We start from the raw sequence: 17,816 nt of genomic DNA on the forward strand, positions 1-17,816 counted from the left end.
AACGAGAATGAGAGTAATCATAGCACGCGCCCGTGAACTACTCATAATTTTGGGAGGCTTGTACTATGGATGTAGAATTTTAAATCATCATTTTAAATTAATATCCTTGATTTCAGCAATCATGACATTACTCTATTAATTGCACAAGTGTCACATTATTTCCAAATAATTGTAGCGTCATTATGAACCAACCATCAATGGATAAATACTCATCGACAACAAAAATAAGATCCTGAAATGCCAAGGAAGCGAAAAATCGCGATTGTATCTGCGAACCGTATCAATGCTGCAGGTTGCTTTTATCATTGATCTCCTCTCAGATTAATACCAAAAGATTTTCCTAGGCATACGTTTCTCTTATTCTAGTAAACGATGTTGCAAAAGCTCAAACGAGCAATTCAAATTCAGATAAATCCATACCAGAAGTTCCTGTTCTCCGATTTAGACGATGTCGTGCTGAAGTCGTAAAATACTGCAAAAATGGCAATGACGACAACGCAGGTGAGAATTTTCCCATCAATTTTACAATAGATTTTCCATGAGTTGATTAAGCACAGAATATTTACATTATAGTAGGCACAAATTAACATTCTCAAATGGCAGAAAAGAAAGAAAAAAACACCGATAACACCTATAACAATTCAACAATTACGTTCCTCTTGCCATTTTAAACCATGACCCAATTTTATAACTTAGTAGCTCTTTCACCGATAGAAAATATGTTAGGTTATGCCATTATACCCGTGCTTCTCAGTTCTCATTATGATTTCAGATCCTCAAGACATTCAGTCAGCAGAGTGCCTGACCATGCATCTGAATTATACCTCTTGACATTGAACATATTTACTATCATAGTTCTTATCTAATTATTACGATACTATTATAGTTGTTTTCGCATCATTGAAAACTTGTATCAATATCAATTTACGCTTTCGACAAATCCATATCCGTTGTTTCTTTAGATATACAAGGAAATTTCAACATCATTTAAGTAGGTTGAAAATTGCACTATTTTATTACGTCGTTCGTTGTCTACTAACCTTTACGTAGATAAGCACACCTGGCGTTTGGATGTCGCAGAGCACCAGGGCGCGCCATGGGAGCAAATTCTACGTATGTATGTTGACAATTTTATAAGATTGAATTTTGAAGTCACTTCAAATGATTTTTTTGTACAGGAACGGATTTGTTACGAAAATATGCTGGAAAATCGCGATTTTCGAGCTTTTCACGGCTTTTCACGGCTTTAAAACCGCTCCCAATGGACCTATAATGAAAAAATTGGCATCATTTTTGTCTTAAAAGTAAGCAGCATTAATTTTTAAGGTAAGACTATCCTGAAATTTTGCGAAAGAACAAATTTATTGCACTCAAATGGCGAAAAACCGTGGAAAATCGCGATTTTACGAATTTTTAGAGCTTTCCACGGCTCCAGCACTCTACCTAATGGACGTATGAAAAAAACCGTTCCGATCATTTTCATAGGAAATTTTATCAGCTTTATTTTTGGAAATAACTATTTTCTCGAAATATCGCACTGGAACAGAGATATCTCGGGAAAACCGCGGAAAAACGTGATTTTTCGCGGTTTTTCCGATTTTCCGGAGTTAGCACAAGGAAAATTTGTTGGGAAACCAAAAATTCGGATTCAGCGTAAAAAATTACACAGGAATCAATCATAACCTGATTTCACCTAAATTTTGCAAGGTAAAATCCTTTATTGCCTGGACTATATCTGAAAATTGAAAACGCAAGAATAATTGTGATTCTCTAATTCCTGGCACTCCAAGTTGGCAAGAAGGATGTCTGCTAGGCTTTCAATTCCGAAAACGCCGTTCTACTCTTGATCATTATCTGAGTTGAGATTATCTTATTGAGAGCCTCAACCTCACGATTTGAGGAACCGATATTTTAGGTAATATCTGATGCAATATCTGATCGGTAACACTATTTACGAATCTGAAATCAGTATGCTAAGTTCTCTTGATCATACTGCGTTCTGATTTAGTTGGCAATTACCATTGTAAATTTACTATTATTTGCAGCAAAATGAAGATCACTTTGAACATTTGACGGAATAACAGAGCATCAAGTATAAGAACTTCCACTTTAAAAAATAATAATAATAAAAAAATTGCTCAATTTTTCTTTTCTTCTTTTTTGAGGATGAGGACCTTGAACATTTCTAAAGCATCCCAAAGGAGGAGCGCTTTTTCACATCGGCTTCATTTTTTGACAGCACACTTAATCCTGTGCATGTGATGTCGCATACTCCAACGACTGAAGGGGTCCCACTTGCCAACTTTCAAGTCAGCAAATTATTGCTCTTACTTGGCCAAATAAAGGAAAAAAAGTTGATACCATTGATTTCCTTAAACTAGAGGGTATTTGAAAGATAACAGTTTCTGGAATTTTCATTATTCGCGTTTCCTCAAATTTGCCGCCATGTTGAATTTTCCGAAATTTTATTTTGAAACAATGCCATCCAAACTTGTGACAACGTCAGTTGTTTTTCCTTGCCTTAAAGGGCACTTTTCAAACTTTTCATTCCAGGTTTGTTTTTGTTTTTTCGGTAATCGGGAGCTCAACGGTGATTTTTTGAAAAGTGGTCAATTTAAAATTTTGACCGGCTGTAACTTTTGAACGAGTGAACCGATTTTAATTTTATTTGCGTCATTTTTCTTGTCTTTTTAAGTTCTTTTTAACCATGTCGAAAAAAATGCGGGTTGCTATTTGAATTTTGAAAGTTGCCCCCCCTTGGGGCCCCCCAGGGGGGTCCACCAAGAAAAAAACCCCATCTAAAAATTTCCCCCTCTGGATGATGAAGAATGCCACAAACCGCGACCTTCTATCTTTTTTTTTTCAAAAATTATACCCACTTTTCAGTTACTTTACGGACACCCGGTATATTCTATTGCTACCACAGCATAGCCGAGGGTAAGTAGAATCCGAAAAGCAGATGGGCGTAATAACGACCTATACGCCTATAGGCTGTTCTCGGTGCGGTGTCCTCAATTGTAATCTTCCGTCGCATTTCTAAGGCGCAATGGTACAACTATTTGAACTCTCCGGAATGCGTGAGGTATCACGCCGCATTTGAAGGCGTTTTCAAAACAGCCAATTTCCGCTATCTGGATTATTGTTTTGCATAGTTCCTATTATTATGTTTTATTTCCTACCATTTGTTTGTTTTCAATCCTCCTATAATAACTACTCCTTTGCTGAATACACTTCTGGCTGGAGCGCACTTACGCTATGCATTCATGACTGCAAAAATGTTACCGGAAATCGAAAAGGCCAGCGTGCATGAAGGCAATTTCAATTGTAATCTTCCGTCGCATTTCTAAGGCGCAATGATACAACTATTTGAACTCTCCGGAATGCGTGCGGTATCACGTCGCATTTGAAGGCGTTTTAAAAACAGCCAAGTTCCGATACCCGGATAATCGTCTTGCATACTTCATATTCTTTTGTTTTATTCCGTACCACTTGTTTATTTTTAATCCTCGTATAAAAACCACCCATTTGCTAAATACAATTCTAGCTGGAGCGCACTTCAGCTATGCATTCACGACTGCAAAATTGTCAAAGGAAATCGACAAGGCCAGCGTGTATGAAGGCTATTTCAATTGAGGACTTCGCCCAAGAACAGCCTATGACTGGAAATCGCGTTTTGAGAAAAACGTATTTAAAGTTTTATTTTTGATGTATTGCGCAGACTTTTCTATGCAGGTACCCTGTTTTGGTGTTTTTGGGTGACCCAACCCTTCTATTGAAGGATGCCGGGTACATTTTGCGATACATTTTGGGTTTACGCTCTAATATATTTAATTTAAAAAAACGGTTTATAGGCCATTATTACGCCCAACAGTCATTTTGGTGGCAACATGAAGCATAAATCATTTTAATCACGCATGATTAACGCAAAATGAAAGAATGTAGATAGTGAGTAAAGAAAGGGGTAACTAGCACCGTAGGCCCTTAAGTTTATAGGCCCGTTTATAGGTCGTTCTTGCACCCATCGATCTAGAGGCCTGACTTAACTCGGGAAAAAACGGTTTTTCGACCTCGAGCCGTTACCTATCTATATTCTATCGCTACCACAGCATAGTCGAGGGTAAGTAGAATCCGAAAAGCAGATGGGCGTAATAACGACCTATACGCCTTTAGGCTATTCTTGGTGCGGTGTCCTCAATTACGAAAATACCTCTCTGAAAAATGTGGACAAATTACCGTAAGTACGGTCGAATAAAAAGCCGATTCCCTTCAATTACGAATTATCGAGAGTCCACTGTATCGATAAGTTTCCCAGGAAATTTGGGATTTATTAAAGAAAATTTGGCAACTACAAAAGTTCATACGGCGTTTTTTGTGAGGACTGCAGTGTAGTATACAAGGTCATCCAAAAGTCATCTATCACTCATATAACTTTCTTCTTGATTGACGTAGAAATTTGAAAATTTGGTGATATTCCTAGCTTTAAAGTAGCAACTTTTTGGTTCGCCCAAATTTTGGGGAGTGGTTCCAAAGTTTCAAATTTCTATGTCAATAATTAGGAAAAACGTTACAATTGTGGTGGGTGACTTTTATATAACATTGTAGAGGAAAGCAACATTAGGGAACACTTTTCAGGCTATGCGACGCACTAGGCACATACGATTGCGATCCAGATGCTCTTCGATATATTGAATGGACTTAGTCAAACATTGAGTCATCTCTTTAGTTTTATGTAATAAAACTTACCATGCGTACGGATATACCAATGTATATTCAAATCGAAAAATAAAAACTGTTCAAAAAATTTGAATGAAATCGAACGGATAGATTCTGAGATACCGCTGTACACAGATTTGGGGGACGCCTGACGGACGGACACACATTTTTTCAAGTATGGTTATTTTGACTCCTGTGGCCTTAAAACGTCTAGAAATGATGAAATTTCAACTTTTTTTTCTCTTGCAGGATGGCAATACTTCCTCTACCCTAGGATACCCTAGAAAGTAAAAACTCGTGAAAACTTTTGCTCGAGAGGTAGGTTGGTCGTAACGCACTACCTCGTCGAATCCGAGCGTGGCTAATCTGATAATATCTGCGAGTCTAATTTGATTGATATTGGTATCACATCAATGGATGAGTGACCCAGGCCAACGGGGTCTCTGGGCTAGGCGCTGGCAGGAGCGCGGGCTGCATGGGCCGAGGTTGCATCACGGGGGCCATCCACGGTCCCGTGTCCTTTGTGTCCGGAATTCTAATTTCGGCCACTTTGACGTCCGATGGACACTGGCCCACGTATAAAAGCGCCCGGGCACTCATCATCTCCAATCACTTGTCTGTGCTCGCTTCACTGGATTACTCCACCTACAACAACCCATCAATCATCATGAAATTCCAAGTAAGTTCAGTGGCTCATCACTTACCACTCTTTTGCATTGGCGGATCCAACAAATTGGCAACATTGTTTTTCTACATTTAAACCCATGAAAATGTATCGATTTTTGGAGGGGCCAGGTGCTCCCACAAGAATCGATTATTTAACAAAGGTTTAAATGGAGGGAATCCCGTGTTGCCAAATTGCAGGATCCGCCTATGCTTTTTGTGGCTCTGGTTTTTAAAACTTCTGAAAAGCTCTAGCGCCCTTGCAATGAACTCGCACACTTTTGCCTCTTACACGGAAAAAAAAGAACTGTCATTTTAACAGTCACATTGAATGTTAAACTTGTTTGACATTTCTCTGTTTTTTTACTTGTCGTGACTGCTAATTGAACATTTTGAGTATGTTGAAACAAAAGTATGCAAATCTGTTAGCTCAACATCTTATTGATGCTTTTGAAATAACATTCTGTATGTTATTCCATCATCGCACGACTGTAAAGTTAACGTCAGGTGCGGTTCATTAAATCAACAGTTCCTGAAGCTCTTGGAATGACTGTCATTGGCTTTTTATTTTACAGTCCACACGTTATTTTGACATTCGTTTGGATATTAAATTTACATTCGGGCAGGTGTTGGTCTAATGTTTTGAAGGCCGTTAAATTCGCAGAAATAATCTGCTAAAGCAACAGCGAGGGTGTTGAAATAGCAGCACACAATTTAACAGCGGGTTGACTGTAAAATGCTGACCGTTGCACGGAGCATCCCATCCCGGCCAGTCCCGTGCGATCGGCGCAGAGCGCATGCGCAGTTATATGCAGTCGTCGATCGCCCCACCCCCGCTACGAGCGGTGACGCAGAAAACCTCTCCTTACCCTCCAGCCTCCACTGTCCACCCTCCTTCTCTAGGGTTGCGCTTGCGCGCCAACCTGACAATGGGCCCGGCCAGGGAAATTCTCAGAACTGTAACCGCCCGGGCCCGGTGTTCGGCTGTTTCTTCCTTCGGCGTTGTTCGCGCATTCCAGTCTGTTCGCTGAGGCGGCCATGTCACTGTTTTAAGGGATTTCGTTTGCTCATCAGTTAGTGGTTTTGAGTCAGAGAAGTCTTGCGCTTGCGTTTCGAAATCGTACTCAAATTGTGTTTGCGAGTGAATTTTGGCAAAGAAAGTGATTAGTTTTGATACTCAGTGCGCGGTCTGAAAAATTAGTAGCTCCATACGAAAGTAACTCTTACGATATAAGCAAATTTGGGCACACTGGAATCAGTTGCGGGCAGACGCCATTTTTTGAGGAATCATCATGAATTCGTTGAACTCGGAATTTCTTCTGCCGTATATTTGTGTTTTTTGGTTTCAACTTCACCATTGACATTACACGCACTCTCGACTCAATTAGGTTTGCGTTCAGTGCATACAATTATTATTTTTAGCGTGCCTTACGTATTTATATGCAGGCACGGTTTTGATTTCGTTTCCTATCAGCCCTATCTTCTATACTTTCCGATGGTTTTTTTTGCAGAATCCTAATTCCATTGTGTGATTTTTTCCTTTTTTAAGTTTAAAGAAATCTAGGCTGTTTTGAAATGAAATCAAGTGATAATTTAGCAAATCCTAATCTTGGTAGAATTTTTTGAAACCTTTTATAATACATTCTTCTTGTTTTTAACTCATAAGCACAATCGGCTGTTTGGTCCTTACGTTGTTTTTTATTAAAGACGCCAACGTGACATTGTCTTAATGACGTAAAGTGTTTCAATGTGTAATACAGTGTAGGTATGTGCGAAATCTGACCAGTCCGCGTGTGATAAGTTGGGTTTTTTGGAAAAAAGAAAATAACCGGTGGAGAGGGAGGGTTTAAAATGTGCCTCACTTAATTTGTTGACGACCCCTAAGCCATGATTAATTCTGCTCCACCGAGAACTGCAAAGATGCATACTTTGTGTTGTGTTTTTGTGCATTTAAGCTGTTTCATTTTTGTGAAATTAACTCATTGTGAAACTGATTTAGTCTGTAAATGTTACTTTAACCGGAATATTATCTATGGTTTTTGCATCATTTACTTGAAAGCAGTTAAGCAATTATCAGCTATTTACATAAGCATGTAAGTATGACCATGATTTTTTACAGCTGCGTGGGATTGTGTCTGCTACTTTAACAGCGGTGTGAATGAAAATTCAAGAGCGAATTTGCTTTTACACGAGCAGCAGCGCTGCTACATCGACAGCAGCGTGGATTTAAATTCAAGAGCGAACCGGCCGTCATGAAAACAGAGACGCTGCTATTTCAACAGCAGCGGCCGCTGTTAAATCGAAAGCAGCGTGAGCGTCAATCTGATGGGGAACCGACGCTTACGCCAGCAGCTGCGCTGCTAGTGAAACAGACTAGTTGATGTAGGTTGAGCAGATTTTGTTGTCATTGTTACATTCATTTACTGTCAATGTGACAGCAAAGCGCCTGTTATAATATCAGACAAAGGTAATGTTATTTTAAAAGCCGGGATGCTGTGCCGTTTTTTAACATCCAAGGACTGTTCCTTTAGCAGTCGCGACGATTAAAATGACAGTACTTTTTTTTCCGTGTAGGTCGTCCTGAATTGGACACCATTTTGCAATTAGGAGCTACACTTTTTGGCCCATCCGTAAAAACCCTTATGTACATGGGGAAACTAATGGCGCAGAGGTTATTCTTAGCTGAGCTATGGAAATTTTAGTTCCCAATTGCTAAATGTAGTCTAATTCTTCATCATCCGATGTCGTGAGGTCATAATTTTTTGACCATGACCATTTTTATCGTCGACCTCTTGAACGACTGCTTAAATCTATAGTTCACGGTATTGCCAAGTTTTATTTGGAAGTTTTCCTTTTTTCCGTAAAAAATGCAACTATTTACTTTTTACTACACAAAATACAGGTGCCTACTACCTATTAGCGTTCCATTTCCACTTTTGTTTTTACGGGATATTTAATTTTGTTTAAGTTCAACTTGATACATGAGAATTTCCTTTTAAAGTAGGTTTTTGTAAAACGCCACGGAAATAATTGTTCATAAAAAAAATAACAAAGTTAAGTCACATTAAAGTTTTACAAAAGTTTCAATTTCCCATAATATTGCAATCGTAAATTCGATCTAAGTAAAAATGCTGAGAAAAGTCCTTCGTCGTCCGATCCAAGCAAGTGAACTGTAGTTCCAGCCTATAGTATTATTACGAAATGTGGTATAGGCGTTACCAGTCACTACCGTGGCTGTTGCAACTTTACGCTTAAGATGGATCCGACAGTAATAGTTGAATCCTCAGGAAAGAAAATTTTGAAGGCCGCTGGGACCGTAGCTCATCAGGACCAATACGATGTAGGATATGTAGAAGGTTCTCAGGGTGGAGTCAATGATCTACATCGAAATGACTAAAATACAATATTAATGGAGGCGTTCCTTGGAGTCAAAATATCGATTGCAATTGTTTAAAATGCCATTAGTGACAACTAGAATTTGACAAATTTACAAAAATCTGACAAAAAGTGCTCAGAGATTCCCAATAATTACACATTCATGGGATTTTCCGTGACCCTCAGGACTTTCAAAAGGAGCATAGCGTGTCTTTTAAGGTCTCAAATATCTATTAAAGGAGGCATTCTCAAAAGCAAAAGTATGAGGTAGAGCAGATTCCGACCTCCTGACAAAGAGATCATATGAGAACCATCTTGTTCCTGTGCCCTGTGTGAAGATGTCCTTAAAAAATAAAAAAGAGGAAAATATGAAAGCTCTCTTAAAGCACGGGCAATTACCTCTTGCCGTCCATTGCGCAAATTCTGAATTGAGCTTAAGAGACCAACATCAAAGCTAGACGCTCTTGTTTGCTCATTGCAATCGTATAAATAGCTGTACTTCAAACCACACTCAAATATTCCATTTTTATACCATATCGCTGTTTTTTACCATTGGCGTTCCTACCCACGTCCCCGCGTTCTTGGAACTGGGCTGGAGAGAACAAACAGCTCTCAAAGCTTTGAGCCAGCCAGTATGATCTGGGGACAAGGGAAAACTCTTTGCTGATTGATGGAGGCATCTTTCTTGGTGAATTTGACAAGTGCGACTCTAGTATGAAGTTGAACTTCGAAAACTTTAAACATTTATGTACCAAATTTTACGAACTTTGTTTTTGAGACGAGGAAATCTTGCAATCCAAACTACAAAAATCCTTAATTTTCACTGTAGTTTCGTGATTTCCTAATTCACTTTTAAACCTTCTCTGCGTCCACTTAGTTTATTTCAGCCTTCATTTCCCTTTCGCTCGAATAAACGCTTTGGTCTAATTAAATCTCATAAGCATTCATGGAGTATTAAATTAATTAATAGCAAACCTAAAATATATGTTATTCTTTCTTTGTTTTGTGCAACTACGCCAGTATACTTATCTTACTTGCATTTTATCCATTATTTAAGGATCTGAAGTACATTTTGAATTTGCTTTTAAGGATCAATGTTGAATCAATTGAGACAATTAGAAACTATTTTCCGTGCTGTATTATTTTTTGGAACGTTGGACTATCTTTTGGAAACACCAAGTACATTTTGGTTTTCTATTTTGAGCATTTTGATTAAGAAAATATTCCTCAGATATTCATTTTGATGCTAACAGATATAAATATTGATGGTGGAACTACCAGACCACGTATCTTGGTTTACGACGTTGTAAACTTCCTATCATACTTTATTTTTTAAATGGAAAACTACTTAACGTCAATACGTGAAAACTTCCTCGTTGCTTCTTCTTAATGCAGAGAAAACTCTGTACAAATTTCTAGAACTGATAATGACTTGTGCTCCTTCAAAGAAATACAATGGAGCGCGCGGAGACTTTTAAACACCGCCAACGATATACGTGGTCTGGTAGTTTCACCGTCAATTTAATCTTAATCCTAATTAATTTTATTTTTGAATATTGAAACAATTTGTACCATAGTAGACTTTTTCTGCCGTGCTAAGGAAGAACGCCGTATGAACCTGGGCGTTGTCGATAACTTATGAATATTTTCCATCTAATTTTTCAGATAATTTTGTTCGCAATTTCACCTGAGGCTCTTGAACATTTCAAGGAATAATATTCATAACTTTCCTCAAAAATAAACATCTTATCGAAGAAAATTTGGCAACTCTCGAATGTTCATACGGCGTTTTTCCTTAGCACGGCAGTTTTAGTGTCTATTATTGTGGTATGTATTAATCCTAAAAATGTCTATTATTTTTCAGGTCGCGTTGGTATTCGCCCTTTTCGCTATCTTCTCCGTCTTCGCAGCAGAGACGAGGGAACAAGCCCGGGATAAGCGAGGCGTTCTGGCTGCCTACCCATACGCCTATTCCTACCCATACGCCGCCTACGCACCTGCAGCTAGCTACGCCTATGCACCAACCGCCGCCTACGTAGCCGCCCCGGCCGCCTACCGCGCTAGCTATGTTGCAGCACCTGCAGCTTACGCTGCATACCCTGCTTACTACTAAACAACCTAGTACAAATATTCAGCAAAACTCCAATTCGGGACTTCTGACCTGTACTCATGGAGTATGTGCAATCTACCCCCCCCCCCCTCTCCCCCCTCCCACAGCCATAGTAACAGGTGAGATTATCCTATCTTGCCTGAAAAACCCCTAATCCCCGGTGAAAAAGATGCCCCCTTATATGGGGTATGCCCCCCTTCATTCTCCTTTTATGGGATGCACCTTTTATTTTGATCCTTTTAAGTTTTGCCAATCTTAAGTGCCTTTTCTCCCATTTACCATAACTTTATGAAATCAGCCTACCGTTTTCCCTTCGTATCCAGCTCATTTTTACTCATTGTTGGGTAGCCAGTCACTGAAAAATGTCAACATCTCTTGATATCAGTATCATCTGTCCCTTAGAATATACCAGTGAAGTCACATTTATAGGGAAGAAGCTTAATTCTTTCCTCCACATTTTTTCGATCTCTTATTTAGCCATTAAAATCTGGCCATTCTATCATTTAGATCCTTCGCTCTCTCTCTCTCTCTCTCTCTTGTTGCAGGAGGCCAAAGTGTGCCCTTTCATTGCTGTCAAGTTTGGTTTATTGTGTTCTTTGATTGGCTAAGTTATTCGAAATCCTCGGTCAGACTTGTCAAGAAAAGAACATTGTTTTCCTCACACTGGCAGTGAAGAAATTTCAAGGAGTGTTTCTGAAAACTGTGCTATTTTAGAAGAGAGCAGGTTTTCTACGAAAATTACTCGTCTCTTGAAATAGTATAGTTTTGATTATTTTTTCCGGTACAGAGTGAAGAAAGCCCAAATTTACGGCTTGGGTTCAGACTGACTACGTGCTTCACTGCAATATTTTGAGCGAGACATATTCTGAAACGGAACTCACAAGAGACCGGTAGAAATTTGGAGGAGAATCGAATTAGCTATGAAACATGTGATCAAAGAATCTCGTATTTTTATTTTTATGACCAAATGTTACCAGTGTTTTTTTTCTGAATTGTGTTAAAATTTAAAAAAAATAAAAATGTAAATAATTGTATTCAGCACAAATGTAGTAATTTCTGACTTACCTACTCGATCCAATTTCAAAACTTAAGAATCAATGAAGAATAATGAAAAAATCAATCATGTACGAAAGAAAAACTATTGTCACAAAGTTCTATACAAAAGATCAGTTGCCTCATAACGCGCGGAAGATTTTCAAATTTTAAAAATTATTCTTATCATTCCTCTTTTAAAGAACTTACAATAAACAGAGATTGGGAAAAATGAACCCAAAAAATTGCAAAGTTGCTGCTGAGATTGTTTGGTTTTTTCTGTCTTGCAAAATAAGCTAATAAATTAGTCAGCTCTTATTTCTAAAATTAAATACAAAGTTCAAATTGAAAAGTTATTGTTGAAATAATACATTCCGTCGCTGCTTCCACATGATGTCGTCACCTTCCAGGCAAAGTATCACAAGCGCCATGCGACGTTTAAAAATTTCCGCCGCCGTTTTATTTCTTTACTGAGAAATTGTTGGTTGAATCTGTTTGGAAATTTCACTAAATTTTATCGGCAGCACAAAGAAAATTCAGTGAAATTTTCGGACAGCTTCGTTGAACAATTTCTCTGTAAAAAAATAAAATGGCGGCGGAAATTTTTAAACGTCGCATGGCGCTTGTGATACTTTGCCTGGAAGGTGACGATGTATGCCATTGCAGCAAACATTGAACCATATTTTCAAAGTTGGCGCATTTGCAGATCCTCTCTGTTGAACTCGGCACTGATTTTTTTCTCAGGGTCTTCTAAAAATTCTGTAATTTTTGAAAACGTTTGATTAAACTAAAATCTTAAACTTAATTTTTAAGGCCGGTTTAAAAAAAACCAGCATTGACAAGTCAAAATTTTTGACACTAAAATCATGCCAGCCAAATTATTCAGTTTCATATTATCTGCATAAGATTGAGACACCAGTGCTGAACAAAGTCATCTCAGTTTGTGGATTTGCAGCTCTTTTGACTTATTTAATATTTTTAACAGATTCAACCAACAATTTCACAGTAATAAAATACAAGTTGGATTTTGCAATCGCTAGCGATGGCAATATTCGTCATGGGAACGTTAGCTTCTGGGATATGAAAATGTTAAGGTACAGTTCGTTTGTAGTATCTTCTGAATTGAAGGGGCTATGTAATTTTGTGTTGACATCTCATTCTTAACATTTTTAATTATTTTCTTTGCATACAAGAAAGCTGTTATGTACCAATTATTTATTTTCGTTGGATTATATATGGTTTTCGGAAGTTAACGCATTTAAGTTTCAGGTTCGCTTTTTCGGCGTAAAGTATACATAAGGTGTCCCAAAAGCACCGGGACTTGTTCTGTAACTTCGAAAGTAAGATAGATACAGACATGCTCTTGATCTCATTTTAAAGATCAACTCAATACCCATCGATTAAAACCAAGATCAGCTCAATCGGATAAAAATTGACCGAGTTATGGCAATTTGAAATCAGCGAGGAAAGTTTACGCCTACGGTTTTTAAGGAAGATTCTCCATCGCCGTAAATCGAAAAGTCGGCCGATAAAGTGATGCTTATTGTGTTTTTTTATTTTCGAGGTGTCATTTATCAACATTTTGTACCACCAAACACAACAGTTGACAGTGCGTATTATTGCAAAGTACTAAAGGAGTTGAGAATGCACATTTCCCGGAAACGGTCGGACTTGAAAGCTTCGTGGATACTCCATCAAGACAATGCGCGGCCTCACACATCGAGCTTAACACGTGAATTTATGAGTAAAAATGGAGTTGAAACAATCCCTCATCCCCCTTATAGCCCTGACTTGGCTCCATGTGATTTTTGGATGTTTCCTACGCTCATAGGCGGTTCTAGACCTTCATGCTTGGGGGTGCCCAGAGGTGGAAAATGTCGGAGACCGGCCCCGAAGGGGACGGTCGCTCAGGGGAGGCCAAAGTTCCGGCCCTCAAGTTTTATCCCTTTCCTACCATCCTTTCTCTTTTTCTCTCCTTCCTTTCCACTTAAATACCTATAAATTCAATGTAGAAAATTTTTAGCAAAACTTTCCATCAAAACTACAATCTTACCATAAAAAAAACAGTAGAATCTTTGTAAAACACGGCTATTAATATTAATTCTGTTTAAAACCTTTACGATTAATTGCTGGGATTTTTTCTCGGTGTGAGCGAATACAGAATCTTTAAAAGCAGCTTAATTTCACGATTCCGATAACCGTGCTTAATTTTGGCTTGGGGGTGCCCGGCACCCACTGGCACCCCCGTAGAACCGCCTATGCCTACGCTTAAAAAGGAGCTTCGCGGACGAAGATTCATATCGAAGACCGAAATCCAGAATGCAATTCAAAACTTCTTCAACTCCATCCCAGAGGAAGAATTCAGGAAAACAATGTTGGATAAGTGGCAAGAGCGCATGAAAAAGTGCATCCGGTTTGATGGACGGTACTTTGAAAAGCAAAAGGAAGTTATGGAAGATTCGGAGGAAAGTGGATAGGAATACCGTCAAACGGGGCTACTTGGGACGATTTTAGCACAAAAAAGCTTCTCCAAAACGAACCATACATTATTTTGCCAAACTTTTTTGTGCTAAAGGTAGTTCGTTGGTACGCATATCGAATTTTAAAGGAAAAAAAAATTTATGCCCCCCCCTTATATTTTTTTTTTTCGATTTTCGACTGTCCCAAGTTACCCCGATACTCGGGGTAACTTGGGACACGAATGAAAATCAAGTGTTTGGCCCATGTTAGGCTCTTTCAGGGCAACATGGGACAGTAAACTGAATTTTAAAAAAGTAAATTGAACATTTATCTATAAAATAATACAATTTTGGTAAATTTGAACAAGTCTTTTAAAGAATTAAGTAGGAAACAAAAATGGCATGACAGCCTTGAGGAACTTAAAGCTAATATTGAGGTCAAAACGTTTCAAAGTTATCAACTAAGAGGCACCTATGGCAGTTTGAGTAGGTAGGTACCAACCTTTAGTGGGTAAGTAAAGGTATGCATTAAGAAAAGTATTCTTTCAAAAAATTGCGAACATGTCTGTTAAGGGTTGATTTCGGAATTCCAAATTTTGTTGACGTCTTACCCTCTTACGCAGAGAAGCACCCTTTCGAATTGCTTTGACAGCTTTCTTCAATGAGTTCTGTGAGAAGTCTCTGTATGCCCGAGAGCCTGGTTTTCTTTTGTACGTCCGGACCATGTTTCTTTTAAAATTACGAAATACCTGTCATAAACAGATCAGTACCTACTTAACTGATAAAAACCTGAATATAACCCAGGAAATCTCTTATCTCAAAAGCACTGCCAATAGGTCCTCCCTCTTAGTCTGTAATGCAAGGTAGAATTGGAAAACATGGAAACGATATCACTAAAAAGGAGAAAATAGGGTGTCCCATGTTACCCAGCGATTCCTAGTTTTTTGGTTTTTTGGAAATTTTGGGGATGAAAACGAAAATTTTTGTAAAACTGAAGCAGACCCCATCAACAGAGGCACATTTGTGACTTACTCACATATAAGAAGTTTGCATGTGGTGGAAAGGTACTGAGATCCCCAGGAAAGTATAACGGTGTTCAAATATGACAAAAAAATATTAAAGAGACAAATATTTTTTTTTAAATACTTATTTGGGTTTCAAAATTCTTCTTGGTCATGAACAGCCATGCCGGAGTAATGTAGAATGAGGTTATGGCATCAGAAGAACAAAAATAAACATTACAGTGCTACCACACACAACAACGCGAAAATTCCCTAGAGTGTCCCATGTTAGCCTGTAGTCCCAAGTAGCCCCGTTTGACGGTATTAACTTTTTGAATCCTGGTAAGCGAAAAATCTTCCTAAAAACCGTAGGGGTAAACTTTCCTCACTAATTTCAAATTGTCATAACTCGGTCAATTTTTATTCGATTGAGCTGATCTTGGTTTTAATCGATAGGTATTGAGTTGATCTTTAAAATGAGACCAAAATCATGTCTGTATCTATCTTACTTTTGAAGTAACAGAACCAGTCCCGGTACTTTTGGGACACCCTACGTATGATATTTTTACTCTACACATATGCCCGAATACGCATCGTAAGGGACCTATGTGCTTCCTAAGTTGCCAAGTATTAATTATTGTTAGATGATTGGTCTAAAACATTCAATACAACCAGTAAAAATTAGCTGTCCCCTACGAGATTCGAACCCCCGCTCGCACAAAAAGTGACGCTCTCCCAGAATCAGAACAGTGGCGTAGCTAGCTGAGCTATCTCACCGCTCAGATGTTGTGGGAGAAAAAGAGAACAGTTAAGTGATCTCGGACGCTGAGCGGGGCTTCACAAAAGACGTCCTTGAGATTTCAACAGTTCGGCCACTGGCGTCCTGAGACACAACGGATTAACCGCATTACTCTGTGAGACATTGTTTACCTATGCTGTCATATGTCACAAGGTTCATCACACCATGCATTTGCGATCGGGGCAGTAAGCTGAAGCAATATTTCTGTATTCATGGATTAAATCCATCAATCGAGTTCTGATTTTGGCTCATATATCCGTAACGGGTCCTCCAGAGCAATTTTCCACCTTGTACGATGGTTATTATTTCTTTATATCTATGTTTAAAATTTGAGGTGGGATAATGGCGGCTTCTCAAGAGCAACGAGGTAGGCGATCTTTTGCACCAACGAACAGAAAACTGATGGCGAAAAATAGCCAATGAAAACCTCCCAAAAAAGAGAATTTGCCTAAAAACGGAACTTCGTGGTTCTGCGCAGATTTACCAGTCAGACACGACATCTCAAAGTGGTAAAAAACTCGCTGAAAGCGAATTTTAGCAATCAACACAACTTGACGTAGAGACATGATTGGCTAAAAAATACAACGGTTTTTGATACATCGGAAAATCTACCAAAAATCGGAGACTGGGCGAAACGCTCAAGGTCGCAGAGGTATAGGGAATCCCATAGCGAAAGCAACGGAACGATTGTAATATCATGGGGAACTCCGTTCCCATGACAAAAATGGCGTCGGAAACTTTGAAACGTCGCGTAGCGCTTGTGATACTTCGGCCGGAAGGTGACGCAATACATGTATGTCCACATCTAAAATGTCGAGACGTGTTCTAGTGATAAAATCATGGTGCAAAAGAGTACGTCTTCATTCCAATTTTTGGTTTTTATTTTTGGATCACTTAGATTCACTTCAATGATCTCTTTAGAACTAGAACCTGGCAATTAGAGTCCCTTCATACTGCGAGTAAAGACAATGCAAATCCATCCCTGATTGGTTCCTGTATTTAAACCTTCGCAGTGTCACAAAACGGGAAAATAAATTACAGTTTCACCAATTGCAAAGATTATAAACTGGAATGGACCGGGGAATAGGAGGTACGGCAAGGAACAAATGAAATGAGAGTGGGAACGGAGACAGGAATTCGGGAATGGGTTGATCAAAGATTACAGCCGCAAACGTCCGATTTGTGTAATCTTTATTCCCGTTTGTGACATCCACGAGCCGCGTTGTCTCAACTCTCTTTATAAAGGGACTCTACTGGCAACTAGGGAGACTGCTGTGAGGAAATTAGATTGCTACGACAGGTTGCAAGCCACCGGAGCACGCTTTGATCCTCTCGTCATGGTGGAATATTCGCTCGCTGTGGTCAGAGCCCGACGCGGAAAGCCGAGGAATGCAAAATATTGAGAACAGGATATTGAATTTGAAAGATGTCTCACCGGTCCGGTCCGAGTCGCAACTCGGGGTTTATTTTTGATCTTCCCTCAGCTTTAAAGCTTTCGATCGACAACGCGGCTATCTTGAGCGAGGCGTGGGATGAACCTTTCTCAATGCACTTTCAGGGTAATTCATCGTCATTCCTGCCGGAAAAACAACAGTCTCCCGTGTGCTCTTTTGAACGCTGCACGGAAGAAAATACTAAAAAAACATTTGCAGCTGTCCACCCAT

General features: G+C 39.0%; 1 protein-coding gene across 1 annotated transcript; it reads left to right on the plus strand.

Moving 5' to 3' along the window:
* The first annotated feature begins 5,173 nt into the window (after positions 1-5,173).
* LOC140224160 (uncharacterized) lies at positions 5,174-11,864 on the plus strand. Its single transcript, XM_072297591.1, has 2 exons — positions 5,174-5,392; positions 10,616-11,864. The coding sequence occupies exons 1-2, from the start codon at positions 5,189-5,191 to the stop codon at positions 10,862-10,864; spliced, it is 453 nt and encodes a 150-aa protein (XP_072153692.1). The 5' UTR covers positions 5,174-5,188; the 3' UTR covers positions 10,865-11,864.
* The last annotated feature ends 5,952 nt before the right edge of the window (positions 11,865-17,816 follow it).

Source organism: Bemisia tabaci, chromosome 3, assembly GCF_918797505.1.
Source record: "Bemisia tabaci chromosome 3, PGI_BMITA_v3".
NCBI lineage: Eukaryota > Metazoa > Arthropoda > Insecta > Hemiptera > Aleyrodidae > Bemisia > Bemisia tabaci.

Coding starts and splice junctions, on each gene's coding strand:
- LOC140224160 (XM_072297591.1), top strand. CDS start 5,189: ATGGGCCGAGGTTGCATCACGGGGGCCATCCACGGTCCCGTGTCCTTT. Junction 5,393..10,615: donor CAATCATCATGAAATTCCAA/GTAAGTTCAGTG, acceptor ATTATTTTTCAG/GTCGCGTTGGTATTCGCCCT.